The 20,551-nt window shown below is 37.4% G+C and overlaps 2 protein-coding genes and 1 long non-coding RNA gene across 12 annotated transcripts; 2 read left to right on the forward strand and 1 right to left on the reverse strand.

Moving 5' to 3' along the window:
- Positions 1-3,081: 3,081 nt before the first annotated feature.
- LOC131698261 (uncharacterized) lies at positions 3,082-5,570 on the forward strand. Of its 3 annotated transcripts, none has more exons than XR_009307609.1 (6): positions 3,082-3,307; positions 3,392-3,450; positions 3,523-3,629; positions 4,024-4,146; positions 4,225-4,369; positions 4,632-5,570. It is a non-coding gene; the product is annotated as an uncharacterized LOC131698261 (long non-coding RNA). The 3 variants fall into 3 exon arrangements; XR_009307610.1 differs by having other exon boundaries at positions 3,538-3,629; XR_009307608.1 differs by lacking the exon at positions 3,392-3,450.
- Positions 5,571-5,962: 392 nt separating this feature from the next.
- Positions 5,963-13,154, reverse strand: LOC117408803 (S-adenosylmethionine synthase). 3 transcript variants are annotated; one of them, XM_058990511.1, is made up of 9 exons: positions 13,073-13,154; positions 11,490-11,567; positions 11,103-11,225; positions 10,626-10,738; positions 10,358-10,501; positions 9,608-9,826; positions 8,900-9,082; positions 8,116-8,249; positions 5,963-6,940 (listed from the first exon to the last, which is right to left on the reverse strand). In XM_058990511.1, exons 1-9 carry the CDS (start codon positions 13,092-13,094, stop codon positions 6,829-6,831), a joined length of 1,128 nt encoding a protein of 375 aa, XP_058846494.1. In that variant the 5' UTR covers positions 13,095-13,154; the 3' UTR covers positions 5,963-6,828. The 3 variants fall into 3 exon arrangements, with proteins under 3 accessions (XP_058846494.1, XP_033870008.3, XP_058846493.1); XM_034014117.3 differs by lacking the exon at positions 13,073-13,154 and adding an exon at positions 12,437-12,686; XM_058990510.1 differs by lacking the exon at positions 13,073-13,154 and adding an exon at positions 11,826-12,246.
- A 25-nt stretch (positions 13,155-13,179) lies between these two features.
- LOC117973107 (vesicle-associated membrane protein 8-like) lies at positions 13,180-19,723 on the forward strand. Of its 6 annotated transcripts, XM_058990512.1 has the most exons (7): positions 13,221-13,388; positions 13,968-14,060; positions 14,480-14,550; positions 15,250-15,346; positions 16,850-16,951; positions 19,077-19,235; positions 19,442-19,723. In XM_058990512.1, exons 2-7 carry the CDS (start codon positions 13,983-13,985, stop codon positions 19,583-19,585), a joined length of 651 nt encoding a protein of 216 aa, XP_058846495.1. In that variant the 5' UTR covers positions 13,221-13,388; positions 13,968-13,982; the 3' UTR covers positions 19,586-19,723. The 6 variants fall into 6 exon arrangements, with proteins under 6 accessions (XP_058846498.1, XP_058846495.1, XP_058846496.1 ...); XM_058990513.1 differs by lacking the exon at positions 13,968-14,060; XM_058990514.1 differs by lacking the exons at positions 13,221-13,388; positions 13,968-14,060 and adding an exon at positions 13,416-13,781.
- Positions 19,724-20,551: the final 828 nt, after the last annotated feature.

Genomic DNA, 20,551 nt, shown 5'->3' on the forward strand with positions numbered 1-20,551 from the left:
ACCCTAACCTTAAGCAACCCCAGCCCTAAAACCCTAACCCAATACCTATCCCTAACCATTAAGAATCATCTGATGCCCTCAGGACACTTTCTAGGGTATATTCCTTTGTGCTGCGCTCTGGTGTGAGATTTGCTAACTCTAGCTATGAATCATAGTACAGTCGTACAAATATTTGAAATTGCTTAAGTGCTTTTATTTATTTTATTTTTTATATTTGTTAAAGATTGTTTATTAATCTACCATAAATTATGTGTGTTGGTCTTTGTCGTGTTGATTAGTGGCTAATGTTCACCAAATGTTTGTATTCAACATGTTTTCTTGAATTGTTTTATATTAAGTGTAGGGTGTCAATGCTTGTGTCTGCGACTGCATGGGCTGCAGATAACTACAAGCATATAAATTGCAGACCTGTCAACTCTCCCGTATTCACCGTCAGTCTCCCGCATTGTGGTCCCTTCTCCCGGACAGCACTCGGTACAGATTTTCTCCCGTATTTTTGGTCAAAACTCTACTGTTAAACCCCCTTATGTCAGCAAACCTTTAATGTTTGCAAAGGTCCTTGCCGGTTTGTGGTTACTGCAATACCCGTCTGCACATTGCAGGGTTTGGACCCACGGGAGTCCTGTGGCAGGCAAGCATTCAGTCCGCGAGGCAAGTTACTTAGCTGCGCACCTGCGTCCCCGGCTGCTGTTTCGCCTTTAATGAGACTACCACAAGATATATTTTCACAAAGGAACTTGTGTATTTTCACTTTGTTGTTTTTGACACATGTAGGACCTACAGAAACGTCTTAGTGCCAGTTAAAACCCTACCTAGGACTTTTTTTTATTATCTACTAGCACTAGGACGCTTCCGTAAGGACCACTTGTGCAGTTTTGCTAGTTTTTAAACACAAATGATGACTGTGTGCTCCATCTTTAAAGAACTTTATTAAATATTTTAAAATGGACATAAAAGTAAGCTGACCTTCAAATGATCGAAACATCATTTGAATTACTTGTGGTTAATGGTGATACTACCAGGGTCGGGTATACTCGGTTTGTTTTTCAATTCTAATTCCATTTCAAATTCCTTTTTTAAAATCAGTTCTAATTCCAAGTCCCTTCTTTGAATTGGAATTGATTCAAACGGAATGGGAATTGGAATTGGGAATTGATGTTAAAAAGGAATTGAAATAGACTCAATGATACTAGAATGCAACAGATTTCCTTGGTAAAGAAATACATTTTCTGACTTGATATAAATACATTACTCTGGTTGCCGGTTCCTAGTTGCTTGAATCACAGGAACTTCACAATATAATGTGTGACTTAGGTGACACATTTCTTGTAATATGCAAAGGCTGAAGTATATAGGCTAGTTCCAACAAACTCCATCTCTCAACAGCTGCCTCATGTGATTTTCCTATGTGTTCAAGCAGTTCTGAGCAGATAATGAGTAGCTATCGTGCCAGTACCACAGTCAAATGTATGCCTTGTGAATTACAGGAAAAAAATGATAGCTGCTATTTTCTGACAATTATGTACAGTTAGAATACGTTATCTTTACTCTTCTGTATGTTGGGTACTTTGGTGATTATTTGGCAATTCTATTAGCATTAGCCTTTCTTTCCCTTCTTAGGTGAGACCACCCAACCCCCCGAAACGCCAAGCAGTCAGCAGCGTTGTGGGAGATATAATACAGATTCTCCATGGCAACAGGAGCAAGCTTATCCACCTCTGGAGCTGGAGATTTGCCGCTCAAAGAGTGCTTTTTGGATGACGTTTTCTTTTTGCCTGGATTGGCGCTGTGCAGGGTTTTTTTTTTTTTTTTTTTTTTTTTTGTCTCCACTTTTGGGAGGCTGAAATGACAGATACAGAAATGACAGATACAGTTACAGATGTTTTTTCTGTCACTGTTCACAAGCCCAAAGGTGTTCACTTGCTTTTGTTCAGTGTCGTGTCAGCTTGTTCGTTTACACGGCAGTATGTCTCAGTTCTGACATGCTTCATATTATTATTTGTTTATTTAGCAGTCTTTATCCAAGGCGATTTATACAGAGACTAGGGTGTGTGAATTATGCATCAGCTGCAGAGTCACTTACAACAGCGTGAAAGACAAGGAGGTTAAGTGACTTGCTCAGAATCACAGTGAGTGAGCTGGGATTTGAACCGGAAACCTCCTGGGTACAAGCCCTTTTCTTTAAACACTGGACCACACAGCCTCAAACACATTACTGGTTTCTTTTTATAGCAATAGTGTTAAAGCAATTTAAAGAAGCATGTTGTGAAACACGGGTATTGTGTATTTAAAAACATAGCTAGGGCATAATGAAATTACTTTTAAAAAAGCATACGGTTCAAAATAGAAACATAAGGGTTTGATAATTCTATTCCATAATTCGGTGCAGACATTCTTAAACAGAAGTACGTCCTTCCCATTAAACATTACTGACTAAAGATATGTTTCATACAGCTAAAGACACGGCTGATTTTATAAATATGTTAAGTATGACTTCTGGTCCTGTTTCTGTTCATGACCTAAAAACCAAAAAGTGCATTAATAAAATTAAATTGGTTGTTTTTCGGTCCTAAGGATAGGAATCCAGCATTGGTTAAGGGTTGAAGGCAGATTTGCTTCAGTGCACCACATAAAGCTGTAATGATAAACATCAAGGATCCCTCAAATTGAGATTACTGTTTTTTAGGGACTGCAAAGTTTGCTATCATTTTTCTTTTCATTATGTATTAGATTGGTTTTATTTATTTATTTATTTATTTATTTATTTTTAGTTATCATTATTTCAAAATGGCATGTTTTAAATACACTGTACAGCTGTGGCCAAAGGTTTTGCAGCACCCTATAGAATTAGCTAATTTTGCTTCATAATGTTAACATATTTAATTACACACCCCTTTATAGTTTTTCATATACTTAACGAAAAACTGACAAAAAATGAAACAAATGTGACATTTTGAAATCTAACATTCTCTGCCAAACTTAAATTCAAAGTACAATCTTCTAAATGGGTTGTAATATAATTTCAAAAGTATTATTATTATTATTATTATTATTATTATTATTATTATTATTATTATTATTATTATTTCTTTTAACAAACGTACTGATTGAAAATTAGAGGATTAATATGAAACAGGTGCGTGCATTAATTGCAGCCAATTAGCTCACATTAGCACCTGAACCTCTTTATAAACCCATTGCGCACTAATGAACACCAAACTCAGCTACTGGCTGTTTTTTCTTTAGACCGAAGAAAGAAGTTCACGGTTGCCTTGGATTTAATGATGCTGTGCTGTCTTAGATTTGGGTAATTGTTGACCTTTTCTGTACTTTAGAAACGTTAATTTTATTGTGTGTATTTTTCACTTTTGTCTATTTTATTTCAATGCAGAATAACATTGCTGTTGGCAGTGTTAGTAACTGAAGTTTGGATGCGAAACCCCCCTCTAGGTACGATAATGGTAGCTTCAACAGAAATGTCCTTTTAGCTTCTTATTTATTTGCCGGTTGTGTTTTTTCAAGGGTCGTTTTCTGCAGGCTCGGTGAGGAGAGAATGTTAAGGCAGTGTGATGATAATGATGATGATAGAGAAGTCTTTTGGGGGATATGCTTTCGTATCGATGTGATTGGTGAGTGACTTTTTCTGAATGTACAAAGCCTGTTGATTCCTAATTGATTGACCTCAATTAAGTAGAGTACTCCTGCACTGTGGCATCAATCAGGCTTCATTTTTGCAAAGTGCAGGGTAGGAAAGGCTCTTACGTTGGCTTTAAAAGCATGTTGCTGATCACACTAAACCTATGCTGCTACAACCTTCACTTGTTGACGCAAGTGCTCAGAAATAGAAATCATTTACCCTGAACTTACTGTTCTGAATGGGTGTTTATTTCTAATAGTAATCGTTACAAAACTGCAAGAAATAGATTGAACAGGGCAATGGGGGTGTTAACTTTGTTATCTCTCTACCTTGCTTGATGACATGTACAGTTTTGTTAAAGGGCAACCAAATTTCTATTTCCATAGACAATAATGGGGTGCTTGTTTCCCTCTAAGACTGGCTGCACAGTGTGGATATAGCTTAACCTTTGACTTCTTGGGAAATGTCAAGTTCCTTGCTTCTGTGCTGAGCTGCTTTGCTCGAACACAGTAAGTCTTCATTTTATTTCTTATAAACTTGTTTCTAATGGTTACATGTTGTGATTTAACTTTAGCCTTTGTTTCCAGAATGATGACCCCTTCAAACTGACAGTACAAATCAGTATCTTCTCAAACTGTGCTATGACTTTAGCTTCCTTTTATGTTCAAAGCATGACGTGCCCAGATTCTCCATGGGCAGAGAGAAATTCTGTAGAAAAGAAACTACATGGAGGTAAGGGCTGTCGGATTTGATATGTTTAGTATAACTTTGCATGGGTTTTTATTTATTTTTTTTAAATTGTCACTACAGAAGTGCTTCATTCCTGACTATTGAGAGTTGCCTGTCATTATCTGGTCCATGACACAGAGGGGGGAGGGGGGCGACACATTGTGGTCATCATGTGGCTTGCATTGGGTATAACTTGGAAATTTAAAATATATAGATGCTGTAGTACTGTGTTTCCACCTGTAAATTCTCTGTTGCGTCCCTGCAGATTCAACCTACAATGACCTCCTATAGAGCTCGGGATTACCCTGTTGTGAAGTACTTAAGGCCCTTGTATTTTGAGGTAGAGCTCCTGTACAGCAGGGGTCTACAGGCTGAATTGTTTTTGAAGAACTGCTGGGTAACCTATTCTGGGTGGGGAGGGCTGAGTATTTATTAATACCCTTTTTGGAAAGTGTATTAATAAATAAATCTAAACTATCCCAAAACTGTTTCTGAGTTTTGCCCCATGCAGTCTCCCTTATTTTGACAGCTCTGTGTTGACAGGTCTGAAATTGTACCCAGCAGTACTATCACATCATAAAACACAACATTTTATAGGCAGGCCTATTATCCATGTAGTATTTGATTAAATAACATTTCTGATCTTTTATCACAGGTTACTTAACATACAGCAAACATAAACCCTAGGGCTATTATATCACATTATTTATTTTTTTTACATACAATTACCCATTTATACAGTGTGTGGTGGATTGATTTATTTTAACTGGAGCAATGTAGGTAAAGTGCTTTGCTCAAGGGTACAGCAGCAGTGTCCCCCACCTGGGATTGAACCCATGACCCTCTGGTCAGGAGTCCAGAGCCTTAACCACTACTCCACACTGCTGCCCTTTTCATATGTTTTTCCATGGCAAAAACATATTAGATACTGGATTTCTGCTTAATAAAAGTAAAAACTGGGCACTGCATAATTGTTCTGCTATATGTGGTGTGTGTGTGTGTGTTCATTACCCCATTTAAAGCATTTACTGATGGAAGATCAACATGTCACAGACCAAATACTGCAGTGTGTCATGTCATCCAGTTCAAACTTTAGGACACTCAATAGTTATCAAATGACAATGATAGTTGCATTAGCATGTTTCCATAGGACTGTCTGTGTTAACATCTTCTGTATTTATTTAACTCAAGCTTTCACCAAAAGGTGGAAGCCCAGAATTTGAGCTTCCTGTGCAACTCACCTATTAACCTCTTGAATGTAAATAAAAAAGCTAGAGAATTAATTACGCAACATCCTGGGGTTAGTCAAAGCATTGCTGTTAAATAAGGTTGTGTGTGGGTGTTTTTTTTTATTTTTTTTAAATAAATCATAATCTTGTGAACTTTCTCCTCAATAACATAGACCTGCCCTGGAATAGAGTCATCTAATCAAACATTTCAGATTAGCAATGATGCAATGTAAACAGGGACTTGTATCGGTTCATTATAGTTGAGCTCATCAAAGGCTAGCTTGTGAAAAATATATATAAATAAAGGCTTTATTGTAGCTTGTTTCTTCAAGGTGGGACAAAGACTATAAACTACAGTAGACAAACAAAATATTCATTGTACTTTACTGAAATCTTTAATGGAAACAATTTTACATGGAACACTTTTACTGGCAGTAGAGTTCAGAAATGAAACTTCATGTATTTGCGGTCTTGGAAATGGAAACAAATTCTCACTGAGCGCCTAAAAATCAGCCCTCAATCTAAGTCTGGTCTATCTGCTGTCCTTCCCATGAATGATGTGTCAAACCCTGAGATACACGGAATAAAAAGAACTGCTTTTCTGTATTTCTTTTAATTTTTTTTTTTTAGCTTCTGTAGTTACCTTGGCCATTTTTCTCAACACCACAGTGCTAGTTTAATTATTTCTCATATGGATTTCTCCAGATATGACTGAGATAATAACCATGAACAGACTTAGCCTCAAGATACACTCTATAAAACTCAAGGTGTTTTGTTGACAATGTCCAAGTTGTAATTAAAATAGGCCTACTTTATTTTAATTTTATAAGGCCCATGTTTTTATTAAAGTGATTTATTTATTTCATATACACTATGTTTTGCACTTCTCTCCTGGTCAATACAGCTTGTTCACAACCAGCAATGCCAGGTGACCCACACAATGCTGTGCAGCAGCAGCCATTGTTCTGCCCTTCTCCTTTCAGTCACCAGATGGTTCTTCCCACAAGCAGAACATTCAAGACTGTCTTTGGACACAGAGGACACAAATCCAAAACATACCAACAGAACGTTCAACCGGTTTCTATGGCCAGTGGAGTGCACGCTAAAATTATAGATTGCAGATTATACAGCTCCTACACAGAAAACACACTTGTCAGACACTATCGTTTTGGATTTTGTAGAATTACATTTTTTCCCCCAGAAGGATTAAACTGACTAGATTATTATTATTTTTTAGTTCTTGTTGAACACCAACGTTTTTGGTTTTTCCCAAGGAAACTCTTCTCTGCCAAAGTGCCCATAGCATGCAGTCTTTTGGTAAATGGGCCTTTTCAGACCTAGCTCCCTGTTGGTAAGAAAAACAGGAATTGGTTATTTTACAACACGGTACAGTAAGTAACAGTTCATGATAACTTTCACACCTCAGTGGGAAATACAAATGGTTGGTTCACTGTGCAGTTTTAATTTCCTTCTTAAGCACTGGAATGGGTTTTTGAGGATTTATATTGTTGTCTATGCCCATGTATAAAAGAGCAAATCTACAGTGATTGATACAGATTCCATAAAAACTGGAGAACTGCAGATTAAAACACTGGAACCAGGATATACAGCTCTGGCCAAAAACTTTGCATCACCTAGAATTTTAGGAATGAGACCTAATTAAAAAAAACTATATGAACATAATTTAGATCTTTTATTTAACATCATGTAATTAAAGAAACTACAAAATAATATCACAAAAGTCTACCTGAAGCCATAATAGTAGTACAGTATTGTTAGACATTTTTCAATGTTTGTGTTTTTCGTTAAATATATGGAAAGCTACACAGCGGTATCTAATTCAATATGTTAAAAATGAGCTAATTCTATAGGGTGATGCTAAACTTTTGGCCACAGCTGTACACAAGGGCAGATATCCACTAGATGTTATGTGAGCAATTGACACCTCCTATATTACCATTCCCATAATATAACATAAAACATATACAAATATGCATCCGCCTTACATTAAAAATGTCACCTTGCTCACAATGAAGAATTCTGGCTTCTGGCTGGATATGGCAAGAGGGTCAGTTTAACATGATTGATATATTTTTATGTATTTTTGTCTCTTCCTACTTCGTTATATCGATGTAGCCCTCAGAGGACAATCCCATCATTCTGCACAATGAGCACTTGGCATGGGTATGGCATGGGTATTTACTGGACAGGCATGGGTATTTACTGGACAGGCATGGACATGGCATGGGTATTTACTGGACAGCATGGGCATGGCATGGGTATTTACTGGACAGGCATGGACATGGCATGGGTATTTACTGGACAGGCATGGCATGGGTATTTACTGGACAGGCATGGACATGGCATGGGTATTTACTGGACAGACATGGCATGGCATGGGTATTTACTGGACAGGCATGGCATGGCATGGGTATTTACTGGACAGGCATGGACATGCCACGTCTTGTGTTATTGCTGCCCAGTGGATGAACAGAGAGATCAAAACAATATATTTTATACCTTACAATTACTCCAGGCCGCAGATCAAAGTTTTTCTGTATAATTTCCAAGAGCTCGTCTTCATCTTTACTTGAGGTGCCATAGTGAAAGACTGAGATCGAGAGCGGGCGGCTCACACTAATTGCATAAGACAGCTGATGCAAAAGAGAAAAGCAAAACAAAAAATAAATACAATTTAAAAACAGTTTTTTATAGCTCAAATATTGTCTTCAAAACTTAACACTATCCCACACTGGGCCCCAATTGACAAAGCTTGAACAAGAGTTCCATTATATATCAGCTTGCCTGCAGAATCTGAAAGTTTCTGATTCACTTCTGTGGACTCTGTATGTGCAGCAATATCAATGTACAATACGGTGTCGAAGTACAGTAGGTCGGCATAGACTGATAATAACTCCTGATGTTTTTTTCTGGTCCCTTATAATTATTATTATTATTTATTTCTTGGCAGACGCCCTTATCCAGGGCGACTTACAATTGTTACAAGATGTCACATTATACATTATTTCACATTATACAGATATCACATTATTTTACATACAATTACCCATTTATACAGTTGGGTTTTTACTGGAGCAATCTAGGTAAAGTACCTTGCTCAAGGGTACAACAGCAGTGTCCCCCACTGGGGATTGAACCCACAACCCTCCGGTCAAGAGTCCAGAGCCCTAACCACTACTCCACACTGCTGCCTTATAATACATCTTGAAGAGAACTGACTGTTTTTAATGAAGTCATGAGTTAGTAAATCGGGCCCCCTGTCTCAAGGCTGGATCTCCCTCACCTGGACAAGCACTCTCTTGCAGAGACCAGCCTTCACCAGGGACTTGGCCACCCACCGAGCTGCATAGGCCCCCGAGCGGTCTACCTTCGAAAAGTCCTTTCCAGAAAAGGCCCCTCCACCATGACCACCCCACCCCCCATACGTGTCAACAATGATCTTCCGACCTGTGAGTCCTGCGTCTCCCTATAAAACAACAAAAAGAAACAGACTCAGACCCCTGTGAAATGGATCACTTTCATTTCCCCCTCCGCTAGTTAACGTTCACTAGCTCAAAGCTCTCTATACTGGCCAGCTGAACATGTGGCATGCAACAGTTGTGTTCCTTTTAATAACATACTACTTTATTTGCATAGTAATTTATTTACTTAATCAAGGGTAAAGTTCTTTACTTTGATTTTCAGCAACTCCTGGTTGGTCTATCTACACCTGATAACGTTTTTTTGCATACGCCAACATGGTCAGTCGTCTTCCACAGATGTTCTTTTAAAACAGCAGTACCATTTTGTACCTGCAAACCTCTGACTTCACCGATTTATAGTGTTCAGAAAATATAATTGCCACGGTATGGTAACCCCTCCCCTGTCTAGAATCAGTGTGGACGCCACATACTTTATAGTATAGAAGCAGGTTTCATTAAAATAAAAGATTTCATTGTATTCTGTCTAAAAGAGATCTTAAAACAGTATAAACATGAAAGACTTGCTGTACCTGGGGACCACCCATAATAAATTTTCCACTTGGCAGCAGGTGGTACACGGTCCTGTCGTCAAGGTATTTTTCAGGGATGACAGTTTTAATCACTTTCTCCTTCAGGTCCTTTCTGATCTCTTGCAGTGTCACATCCGGGGCGTGCTGTACCGATATGACCACCGTGTGAACTCGCAATGGCTCCATGGCACCGTCGTTATTCCGGTACTCCACAGTGACCTATGATCAGCGTTCAACACACAATCATGGACTATGGACACATTATGGACGCACTGTTTAAAACCCTTTTTTGTTGTCAATTACAGAATGGTTTGAATACATGGGTTTGATCTTACGCACTAGCTAGACACACTGTAGGACAAACTCACTCGATAATGTTAAATCCAGAGAGCAGCTTCTCCAGTTACGATGAAAGGGACATTCTTTAGCACAAGTCAGTAAGAATACAAGAATCCCAGGCTAACTTGTCTGCCAGTATCTCCATCCGCATCTCCAAACTATATTTTTTACAATACATATTTGTTGGGGGCAAGACTGCGTATGAAAAGCAAAAACAACTCCCTGCTGTCTCGAATATTTCCCAACACAAATTACCAGCACCAACTTTGATGTATTTTTTTTTGCTATTACATTTAAAGGATTTATCCCAAACTAGCCTTTTGTGTATTACTATTGATGAGTCAAAATGCAAACTGTTTGCACTAACTCATGATGCTCTGCTCTGCACAGAAATCTTGCCATGTCACTTACCTGTGATTTTGAGTCTGGCCGTATCCATGGGCACACTCCGTTTCGGGAGAGCTCCTTTAACTTTGCATTCAGTTTGTGAGCCAAGAGGATGGTTAAGGGCATGCATTCCTCCGTTTCATCAGTCGCATATCCAAACATAAGACCCTGCAAAGAATCAGCATACATATATATATATATATATATATATATATATATATATATATATATATATATAACCCAGAAAGTTTAAAATGGCATTTGACTCTACTCTGAAGTAACGGCTATATACCTGATCTCCAGCTCCAATATCATCTTCATCCTTTCCTTCAAAAACACAGTCAGTAATTTCACTGCATTGGGGCTCCAGAGCCACCAGCACATTGCAGGTTTTGTAATCGAAACCTGATGGAAAAAAAAAGAAAAAAAATGCAGTCTATTAGCCAACTCTTTTTGAGACTCGGATTTATATTTAAACATACTGACAACACCACTTCTAATAGGATCTGTTTGATCCAATAAACTGGTAAAACAATGCTCTACTAATAAATTCCCAGAAAATTCTGACAATGTTATGTTAGGAAACCAAAACAGTCAAAATGAGTCCAAACTAAATCTCGTATAACTTAATTAATTATGAAAATCTAATGCATCATATTTTAAGAGGAACAAACGATATGCAAAATGAAGAAGAATCCAAGCACTACTTCTATAGAGATAACTGCACACCACCTGGCCCACTATCCAGTACACTAGGATTCAGATGTACCTTTGGAAGAGTCATCATAGCCGATCTTCTTGATGGTGTCTCGGACGACTTTCTGAAGATCCACAGTCGCCTTTGACGTGACCTCCCCGCATAGTAAGACCATGCCGGTCTTTGCCACGCATTCTGTTGGGTATCAAGCATCATTTTCATCTATGCACTGCAACAGCTGCCTTTTCACATACTGTACAGATATGAAAAATAACTTACACTTCAACTGTTGCAAGCACTTCATTTTACAAAAGTTACTTTGCACATTGAGCACGTGGTTCTAAGTCTGACTGCTTCAGGTGTGGGTTGGTGGTTTAAGGAATTACCACTAGGTGAGTACAGTGGTAATTTCTGAAGTTAGAGGGTTTTGTTTTTAAATATCATTCAAGCTCAACTTACCACAGGCAACTTTGGAGTCTGGGTCCAAAGCTAAGTATGCATCCAAAACAGCATCACTGATCTGATCACACATTTTATCTGAGTAAAGAAAAAAAAAAGACGTTTGAAAAAGCCTTCTTATGAGAGTTTCATGCAATGCTCCCAAAACCATGAGACACAACACTAGGGCAGGGGTGCAGTTTTTACCTTGCTAAAGTGAAATGATTCAAGTTAATAAGTAATAATAAAGAAAGAATCATGTAAAAAAAATGAGTACCCCATCCATGTTTAGCCAATGTATCCGGTCCCCACAAAATAATTAAAATAAAACGTGTAAGTTACGCCTTCAATTAGTACCTGAGAGAACGTTCGTGATGGTTCTGGACATTGGAACTTTACCTTCTATAACAAATGTTCAGTCGGGTAAAGTCTGTGTGTGGCGTGATATGCTTTACCTTTGTCAAAGCAAAAACTTTAGAAAACGAGAGAATTATGTTGTGTAAATGAATACTATGTGTACAGCTGACCCAGTCTCCACACTTCGGGTGGGCAAGAGGACTGCAAAACATGGCTATAAGTTTTATGAAAAATAATGTACTTTTGTGAAAAATGAGGAGCTCAGTCAGCACTGGATTATCATGGTGTGTAGTCTATAATAAGGTAGGCCTATGTAGCAGCTTACAGTTGGTCAAAAACACATATAATGTCTAAATAAACGCAGTAATATCCAAGTGTTCTTGGTCGTTGCGTGCATGGTATTTTATTCAGAACATTAAAAGTAAGTGTGTTTGTGTGTGTGTGTGTGTGTGTGTGTGTGTGTGTGTGTGTGTGTGTGTTTAAATTAGCGAAACCAGCTGTGCAGCTGTCCCGTGTTGTCTGCCCAAGCTTGTTCATATCCATTATTGTGTTCGGCATACAGAAGGCTAAACTCGGCGTCTTAAGATGTTAACCAAATACCATTTACTCACCGGAATGTCCTTCCCCCACCGATTCCGACGTAAACAGAAATGTTTTCCCATTGTTAAATTTACCGGCGTTAGTGTGGTTCATTTTTACCTTGTTAAGACAAGCGCAGACATGTACCACGAGCAAAGATTATACGAATAGAGAGGAGGAGTAATCTTTATACGCTAGGCGTCGTATTACACAACTTCTGACATTAAACTTTTATTATCGTGGAAGTTACAATGTAAGAGACTGATGCAATCCCAAACCAACACTTACATTACATTTCGAAGCAAGCACGCAATACTTGGTGGTCGTAAGTCTATTAGGCCTATTACACAACTCGGTGCAAGTTTAAGTCTTAGATACGAACTCTCACCTACATTTTATGATTTTCAAAGCAAAAATAAAAAGAACAGCATTATTTATTTATTTTGTTTAAAGGAAAAAAACACAATTGTTTAAATCGCAATTTCGATATTGCCTTTTTGCTGGAAGCCTAAGTGAAACACAAACATCACATGAGGCGACGACTGTTAAAAAAAAAAAGGCTTTTGCTGTATTATGGAAACTATACCGTATTATTTTGCTGGGTTTTTTTTTTGTTTTTTTTTAATAAAAAAATATATATGTACATTACTTATACTTATATATATTACTTATAACACATGTGTTGGTCATACAAATCCATATTTGAAAAGTTCCATGCAGCTATCACTTTGAGCTTGACTCGCTCCTGTTAGTAATAAACGCTCTCGGCGTGCAGGTAGCTCAGCAGAAAGCGCCACCGTAACGCTCTGGAGCGCTCTGTCGTATTGAACTCAAGCGTAGACGAACCTGTGCATTGGATGAGAATATCATCTCGAGACACTTCAATTAGAATATCGAACCGCGTGGAAACGGACAAAACACAGCAAACAAATGGAAGGAAGGATTATCAAAATAAAACGGTCACTGATCAAGCAGGGCTATTAGGTGAGAAAGCACTGATTATTCATTTGTTTACTGTTTTATTCATAAAAAGTTGTAGTACATTTAAAGCAGATTTCATGAAGTTTTGCCATACCTGTGCAGTGGGTGCGAATTTCCACCAAAAAAAAACCAAAAGAACGGGAGTTGTTTTTTTAATTGTATTTATTTTACTTTTTATATTTGATATAAGATTATTAACTGTAACGTCCAGGATTCATTTGGGCCATACTTTCTTAGTAGCCTGATGCCAAAGCGCCGGCCATACAGCATGCCCATGCCATTAGGTAGCCCAAGCTGTAGTGTATGAGGACTTGTGCATATTGACTATTTTTGAAGGCAGTCTTAGAGATCCGTGGGAAATGGATTTGCTTCTTGTCAATAATAACCAATCTACAAGTAAGTGGACGCTCGCTAATAATCAGTATCAACAGTTTTAATGTCATCTTATATTCCAGCAAATCCATTAATATTTTGTAACATGTATTATTTTTTTAAAAGTTGTCATGTTAATAATGTAATTTTGTTGTCAATTAGAATGTGATTTCTTGAACAGCTGCATGACCGTTTACTTTATCTCTACAGATCTAACTTTAAAACATGGCTATAGTGTACAGCTGCATAGCCAAAGGGCACATTATCCTGGCTGATGTCTCACTTAGAGGCGGGGATTTTCAGGTAGAAATGTACCTTAAGAGATTTAGACAATCCTATTGCTTGTTTATCGCATCCACAAATCAAAAAGTATTTTGAATACAGAGGAGGCTGATTAGTTTGGATAACAGATGTGTATGAAATAAAAGACTGGATAATGGTTAAAGGTTGTACTTGCTTCAATATTACTCCGCCATGAGTTGACTTTAAGGCTTCTGTATCACAGGTCAGTCTACCATTATTATTCATGAAGCATACGCTCTTTGTCAGATCCTATCTCATCCCCATTTGCTTTGAAGCTGGCTCCCTCTTCATGAGCGAGTGATTCAGCACATCGGAGGACATCTAATTGTATATAAAGCTGCTGTGTGTTAACTGATCATGTGCAGGGAAGTGCATACTTATAACTTAACTGCCTTCAAAGGTATTTTCTTAAATTTTAGGGTACTGCTTTAAACTTGATTAGGCCAAGCCCCATGGGTCCATTATCAAGAGACAGCTTTCAGAGAGGGAGGTAAGAAAAGTTAATTTGTCTTTAACTTGTCTTTTTTATTTATTTATGTATTTATTTATTTATTTATTTACAAAATTCTCCTAATCAGATTGTCCATTACTCATTTAAATGAATGGGTGGATAATGTTATCCATTAAAACACCCTTACTTGACTGATTAATGGATTAATTCATTAGCAATAAAACCTTTTTTTCATTAATTCCGTAAACTAAGCAAAACATTTCCACATGACAAGTTTTATTTTAAATTACATTTTACTGTTAAAAACACAAATCCCATCACTATAAAATAAAGGATAGCTGTGAGGAATACAACAATTGCTCTGGTATAAAACTATCCAGAAGCAATTTACTGTGAGAAAGGAGCAAAAATAGACACCAATCCTATTTTTTTCACATCGCTCTAGTGTAGCTTTAGTGGAGCTTCAGTGTAGTCCCGTCGCATCACATGCAGTGCGAATGGTTCCTATCAAAGCTACTTCTTCCTTTTTCTTTTGTCGTGGCGCGGTGTGATGGTCCCAGCTCAGTTTGGAGATCCCCCTCGAGTAGGACCAGCTCTTTAGACAGTCTTATGCCCAGTCTTTGGATGATTGTAAGAGAGATTGTGCTATGTGCTGTGTACTGACTTAATCTGCTTCTACAATGCAACATTATTTTATAACTGCAGCCTAATAATAGCCTTCTGTTTCCCCCCTCACAGTTTCAATTACTATACTCTGTTTAATAACGGAATTACCTATGTGTGTGCAACAGAAAAGAACATGGACTCCTTAACAGCATACAGGTTTCTTGATGAGGTAAAGAAAAAAAAAATGTTGTTTTTCTAATATTCTTTATTAAAGGAAGTTTAAACATGGCCCCACTCAAAAACTGTTTGAATCTATTCTTTGTTATACATGTCTAGGCTGTTGTTAATGAAACTAACAACAATCTAAAATAGGGATGTAATGGTGTACCTGTTTTACGGTAAACCGCGGTATAAACTGGCACGGTTTTGAAACCACAACCATATTTCTATACCATGATTACCGAGTTCACACGGTTTAAGGTGATATGGGCGCGTTTTTTTTTATACACCGTTTGTCCATCGGTGAGCGACTGTGTTCATTAGAACTAATGAACTATATTAGAACTATTAGAACTATATTACCCGTTTGTTTCGCCCCATTTAACCCACCTTAGATGCCTTGCTCACTAAATATCGAAGTATCCCTAGATAGGTTATTGTCTCCTCTTTGCAAAAACACTAAAGATTTTAGTGAGCAAGCCGTACCCCACGAACAGCAGCACCCCAAAATGTAGCCCATTATAACCTATACAGAACTCATGGGGGCACGTCTTTTGATGCCCCATTTACCCCCCTTAGACGCCTTGCTCACTAAAATCTTTAGTGTTTTTGCAAAGAGGGGTTGATAACCTATCTAGGGATACCTTGATATGTAGTGAGCAAGCCGTCTAAGGGGGTTTTGGTTTATATTTCTCTTTAACCAGTGCACAGTAAATACAGCGTTGTGGTCCTTTTAGTTTAAAGGCCCAAACCATTTGATTACCATTCTGTTAAGTGCTGATCTCAGACCTGTGTGGATTCATCAGTTAGCTGTTTTTCTGGTCCACATCCTATACAGGTAAACACTTCATTGTGTAACTCATGGAACTCTCAAACTTAAGAAAGTCAAATAAAACAATAACGTTTAATGAAGCTATGGACTTGTGTGTTAACTAATCTATAGTTTCAACCCAATTCATTAATTATATGTAATTTTGGTGGCGCCATTCTCAAGAAAATTGGTCATATTTTTTAACTTGAGTAATGTAGTTCAGTAAAGCAACCTGGGCCCTTCCAGACCATGTCTTTGTTCAAACTGTGTCATTAACTCTTTCAGCATTAACTGTGCAAAAAGACACCCCTACTATAACTAATTAAAGAGTTTAAGAAGTAAGTAGATCATGCAAAAACTGTAAGTGATACCAACCAGGTCCAGTTAACTGGTCTGCTGTGTTGAGTGGACTTATTTTCTCAGAGTTCTGCAGTGTTGAAGGAGTATACTAATACATTATACTAAGTAAAACTGACCAGGTCCTTAAATTCAAGCCTGTTTCACAGAACCTGATGAGCTCTAATATTGGACTAGCTAAAGTTACCTTGGGTAAGGTTGTCCACGAATAGTGCTAACTCAGGCTTCTGAATTATTACTGGTCACCAGCAAAACACCAGTTGCCATAATTTGAGAGAGTAAATTATACCTTAAAGCTGCTACGTATAGAATGATGTGAGCTTGACATCTTTTTGTTATCTTTAGATTTGCAAGATCTTTGTTGAAAGTCCTCTGATAAACAAAGTGGCATTTGCTCATCCCTTTGAATTGAGTGCAGACCTTAATCAGGTGCTGGGCCAGAACATGGTATGTATCAGTAATAATAGATAGTAACTTACCAGCCAGTGACAGTCAGCGGGAATATGTTTGCTGCTGTTGTTAACTTGTAAACTAGGGCTGTGTCCCTCTCTTAGGAAATCTGAGCAGCAGAGAGCACCTGACATACTGTAGCTGCTGTCTCTTTAAAATGTGTTCTTCTAGACACAAGTGTGGATCAGTAAGGGAAAGTTAAATGTTAACCAGGAGTTTGAACATTTGTCCTCATTCTTGTGGCTGTGTTAATCAGGAAAAAGAGGGGTATACAGTACTAGCATCATGGTAAGTCGCTTGTTTTGTTTAATAAAGAATGCAAATATGATTTAAAACAAAAAACAAAGTCAAGACTGAAGAAGTTTTTCACAGAGGTACAGTAATATGTGTCTGTTAAATAAAGAGACACTTAAATATAATTGTTATCTTTATTTACTCCTGTTTATATATTTCAGACAAAAGATTAAACACATGATAAAGACATGCAACATGCCTGATACTGTTGCAACTCAACTTTAGTACTGTATAAAAGCAATACAGATCCGTTTTACTGGAAAAAAAAAATTCCATGCATTTTGACAATTATGTTTTCCAAATGTTCATATGTAGCACAAGAGAGTATTACAGAAATATACTTTTTGTAGTAATTAAATTAGACAAACATGTCGTTTTAAAAAATTATTTTCCAGATGTTGTCAGATGTTATCAGATTTCCGAACAACACATGATAAATACTGTTCTATTTCTGTATAAAATGACTTACACACATCATAAATACAATACCACCTGCTGCTTGCACGATTAGCGCCTGTTAACTGTTTAAGGTGATCATTATTCTCCATATTAACCGTTTATAAATCTTAGAGTTAAATCTTGTTCAGACTTTGCATTGTCATGAATCTGCTTTTTTACTTGCTAAATAAGATGTTAATTACAATATCAGGGACAAACTTGAACTTTATCATAGGTACAGTCATGTGTCAGGAAGTGAGTCTTACAGTAAGTGAGTCTTACAGTCATATTCAGATACAACCCTTCAATGTCAGTGCTCACTTACAGTATGTGTGCTTTCTCAAAACAAACAACTAGTAACTTGGAACACTTACAGGGATTGTAGAGCTTAATAATAAATCTGACCTGCTGTGCATTTCCATTCAGTATATAGGTCTCAAATGTGCAGCTTTGCAAGAAATGCATCATAGTAAAAATTAAGGCCTGGATTAAATCAAAATTATGGTAGCACCATAACCATTTAAAAGTATGGTTAGGGTGCTGCCATAAACGTTCATTATTCAGATCTAGGTTAAAGACACCTCTGTTTGCAAGCCATGCTTTCATAGTGTTTTGCACTTCATTTCACCTGAAGGGTGAAATTGTCCCCACCTGTTCAACGGCTTCTGTACTGTCATGAACCAGCCAGCTGCTTCCCCCCATTGACTGACATGCTTTCAGCCAGTAACAGACTTCTGAGATCAAATCACCCAGGAAGTGCACATATAAGACCTGTGTAGCTAATGGCACTAGTCACTTTAAGTGAGCACTAACACTTAAGGGTTTTTTATTCTGAATATGGCTTTGCTGTACTGATAATATATCTACAGTATTTGTTGTGTTATACGAAAGCAGGTGCATAAGAATTTGGGAATAATTACTTGTTTTTTCTACCACCTAATATAACTATGTCAACAAAAACACACGCATATTGCTGTGCAGGTAACCATGATGAAGAAATGGTATGTCACTCTTTTCCTTTTGTTAATAGTCACTTAGTGGCATCTGAGCATTTCTGTCTGCAGCCTCTCTTGGCTTGGGAGTTTGCCTTCAAGTACTTTGTGCTGATTTAGGATGATTTCCCATTGACCAACAATCCGTCGGATGCGCTATTACTGTACAGTATGCTCACATTCATATGCAATGTGCATCTGACCAGACAAAGCTTGTCACATGCATTGTCTTCTATTTAACTTAGCTGTACCATCTGTTTTACCATTCTTGCCTGTGCTTTACTACACTTAGCTATACGTTTACCATATTAAAGTATACTACTGTCACCTTTTATAAGGGCACTTTGGCTAGTGTGTTTGAAATGGTTAATTTGTTTCTATCTTCGCCCTTCGTGTAGGCTGACTATAGTGCAAAACCGAGTTCTGGAAAGCTGGACGCTGTACAGGAGCAGGTTAACGACGTGAAAAACATTTTGTCAGATAACTTAAACAAAGTTCTAGAAAGAGGAGAAAGGCTGAATGATCTTATAGACAAAACAGATGACCTGCAAGCAACTGTAAGTGTTTTGTTTTCGTTTTTTAATTATACTCTACAGTGGCCCTGGTGTTACTAGAAAACTGTTCCATAAATTCTTTGAGGTCTTTTCAGCAAGCCATTCTGCACTTGTTTTAAATCGTTCGCTCTTTAGATTGTGTAAATAGACCTGCCCCAGTGTATTTGCTTTTCAATTTACAACTCTTTAAACATGCCGTCTCTTTTCAGGCCGAGACTTTCCAAAAAACATCAACAAGGATTGCTCGGAAGATGTGGTGGAAAAACAAAAAGATGCTTGCTATTATTGTGGTGATAGTTATAATAATTATAATCATCATAATTCTTTTAGCCACAAATGTTATTCCAACATAATATCCACCCAGTGGTTTACATTTATCAGACTCCTGACTTGTACATGTTTTTTGCACATTACGTTTATAATTTAATACATTGTAAATTCAGACATGTACATAATTGTATTTCAATAAAAATGTGTTTTGTGCTTACGAATGCAAGATCACGTTACATTACCATAAAATAAATAGTATAAAAAGTATACTCTTTGTATCCATTCTTTGGAATAGGACAAACCCTGTTTCTGTCTGACACTGAAAAGTAATTCCGAACATTTCTTATTATTTATCTCTCTATACAGCCTTAAGGTTAGGGTTACAAGACACCAAGGAATTTATCCAGTGCATATACTCAAAGCTTGCATCCTGAAACCTTAAAATCTGCATGCTGAAAATTTTTGCATATTGTTTACCCATTTACCCAAGTAATGATATCTATTATTCAGTGAGCAAAATTTCTGCTGTAGTTTTGATTGCATTACATTTATCCCACTCTACTGCCTGGCTACTGGAGAAAGTGGAACCATGCACAAAAATCATCTTGCCAGTTTTAAGCTTTGACTTCTGTACATCTTTGCATGTTTTACATGGTTGTTAGTACTGATGCTGCTTGGGGAGTTATTTGCAACCAACTGAAAAATCTCATTTTGATTCTGGATTGTTAAAGGTTCATGTCAAGACCATAACTTGCATACAGTGACTTTATGAATACTGTTTATTAGATTTATATTGCACAGCCATTTACAAACCCCACGATGTACAAAGGGCATACTTGATAACACATCAATATTTTCTGTTGAGAATTTGTCATAAATGTTCATTTCTTAAGTTTTTTAATATGAAGTGCTCACCTCATTACAGCATACAAAGGTGGTCATTTCAACCGGTTGAGTTTCATGAATTATCGGGTGGGGTGGGGGATCACTAACATATCTTTCTCATAATTAAATACACTATTCACATATGAAAACATTTCAGATTTCTT

The sequence above is a fragment of the Acipenser ruthenus genome, chromosome 2 (genome assembly GCF_902713425.1).
Source record: "Acipenser ruthenus chromosome 2, fAciRut3.2 maternal haplotype, whole genome shotgun sequence".
NCBI lineage: Eukaryota > Metazoa > Chordata > Actinopteri > Acipenseriformes > Acipenseridae > Acipenser > Acipenser ruthenus.

What these genes read in the sequence shown, in the direction of transcription:
- LOC117408803 (XM_034014117.3), bottom strand. Translation starts at nt 12,518, where the DNA reads ATGAACCACACTAACGCCGGTAAATTTAACAATGGGAAAACATTTCTG. An exon ending in CTATGATGACTCTTCCAAAG is followed by an intron (nt 10,739 to 11,102) that starts GTACATCTGAAT and finishes TTTTTCCATCAG; the next exon opens with GTTTCGATTACAAAACCTGC. An exon ending in GCAAGAGAGTGCTTGTCCAG is followed by an intron (nt 8,250 to 8,899) that starts GTGAGGGAGATC and finishes CTTTTGCATCAG; the next exon opens with CTGTCTTATGCAATTAGTGT.
- LOC117973107 (XM_058990512.1), top strand. Translation starts at nt 13,983, where the DNA reads ATGGCTATAGTGTACAGCTGCATAGCCAAAGGGCACATTATCCTGGCT. An exon ending in AGGTGCTGGGCCAGAACATG is followed by an intron (nt 16,952 to 19,076) that starts GTATGTATCAGT and finishes CCCTTCGTGTAG; the next exon opens with GCTGACTATAGTGCAAAACC. An exon ending in CAGATGACCTGCAAGCAACT is followed by an intron (nt 19,236 to 19,441) that starts GTAAGTGTTTTG and finishes GTCTCTTTTCAG; the next exon opens with GCCGAGACTTTCCAAAAAAC.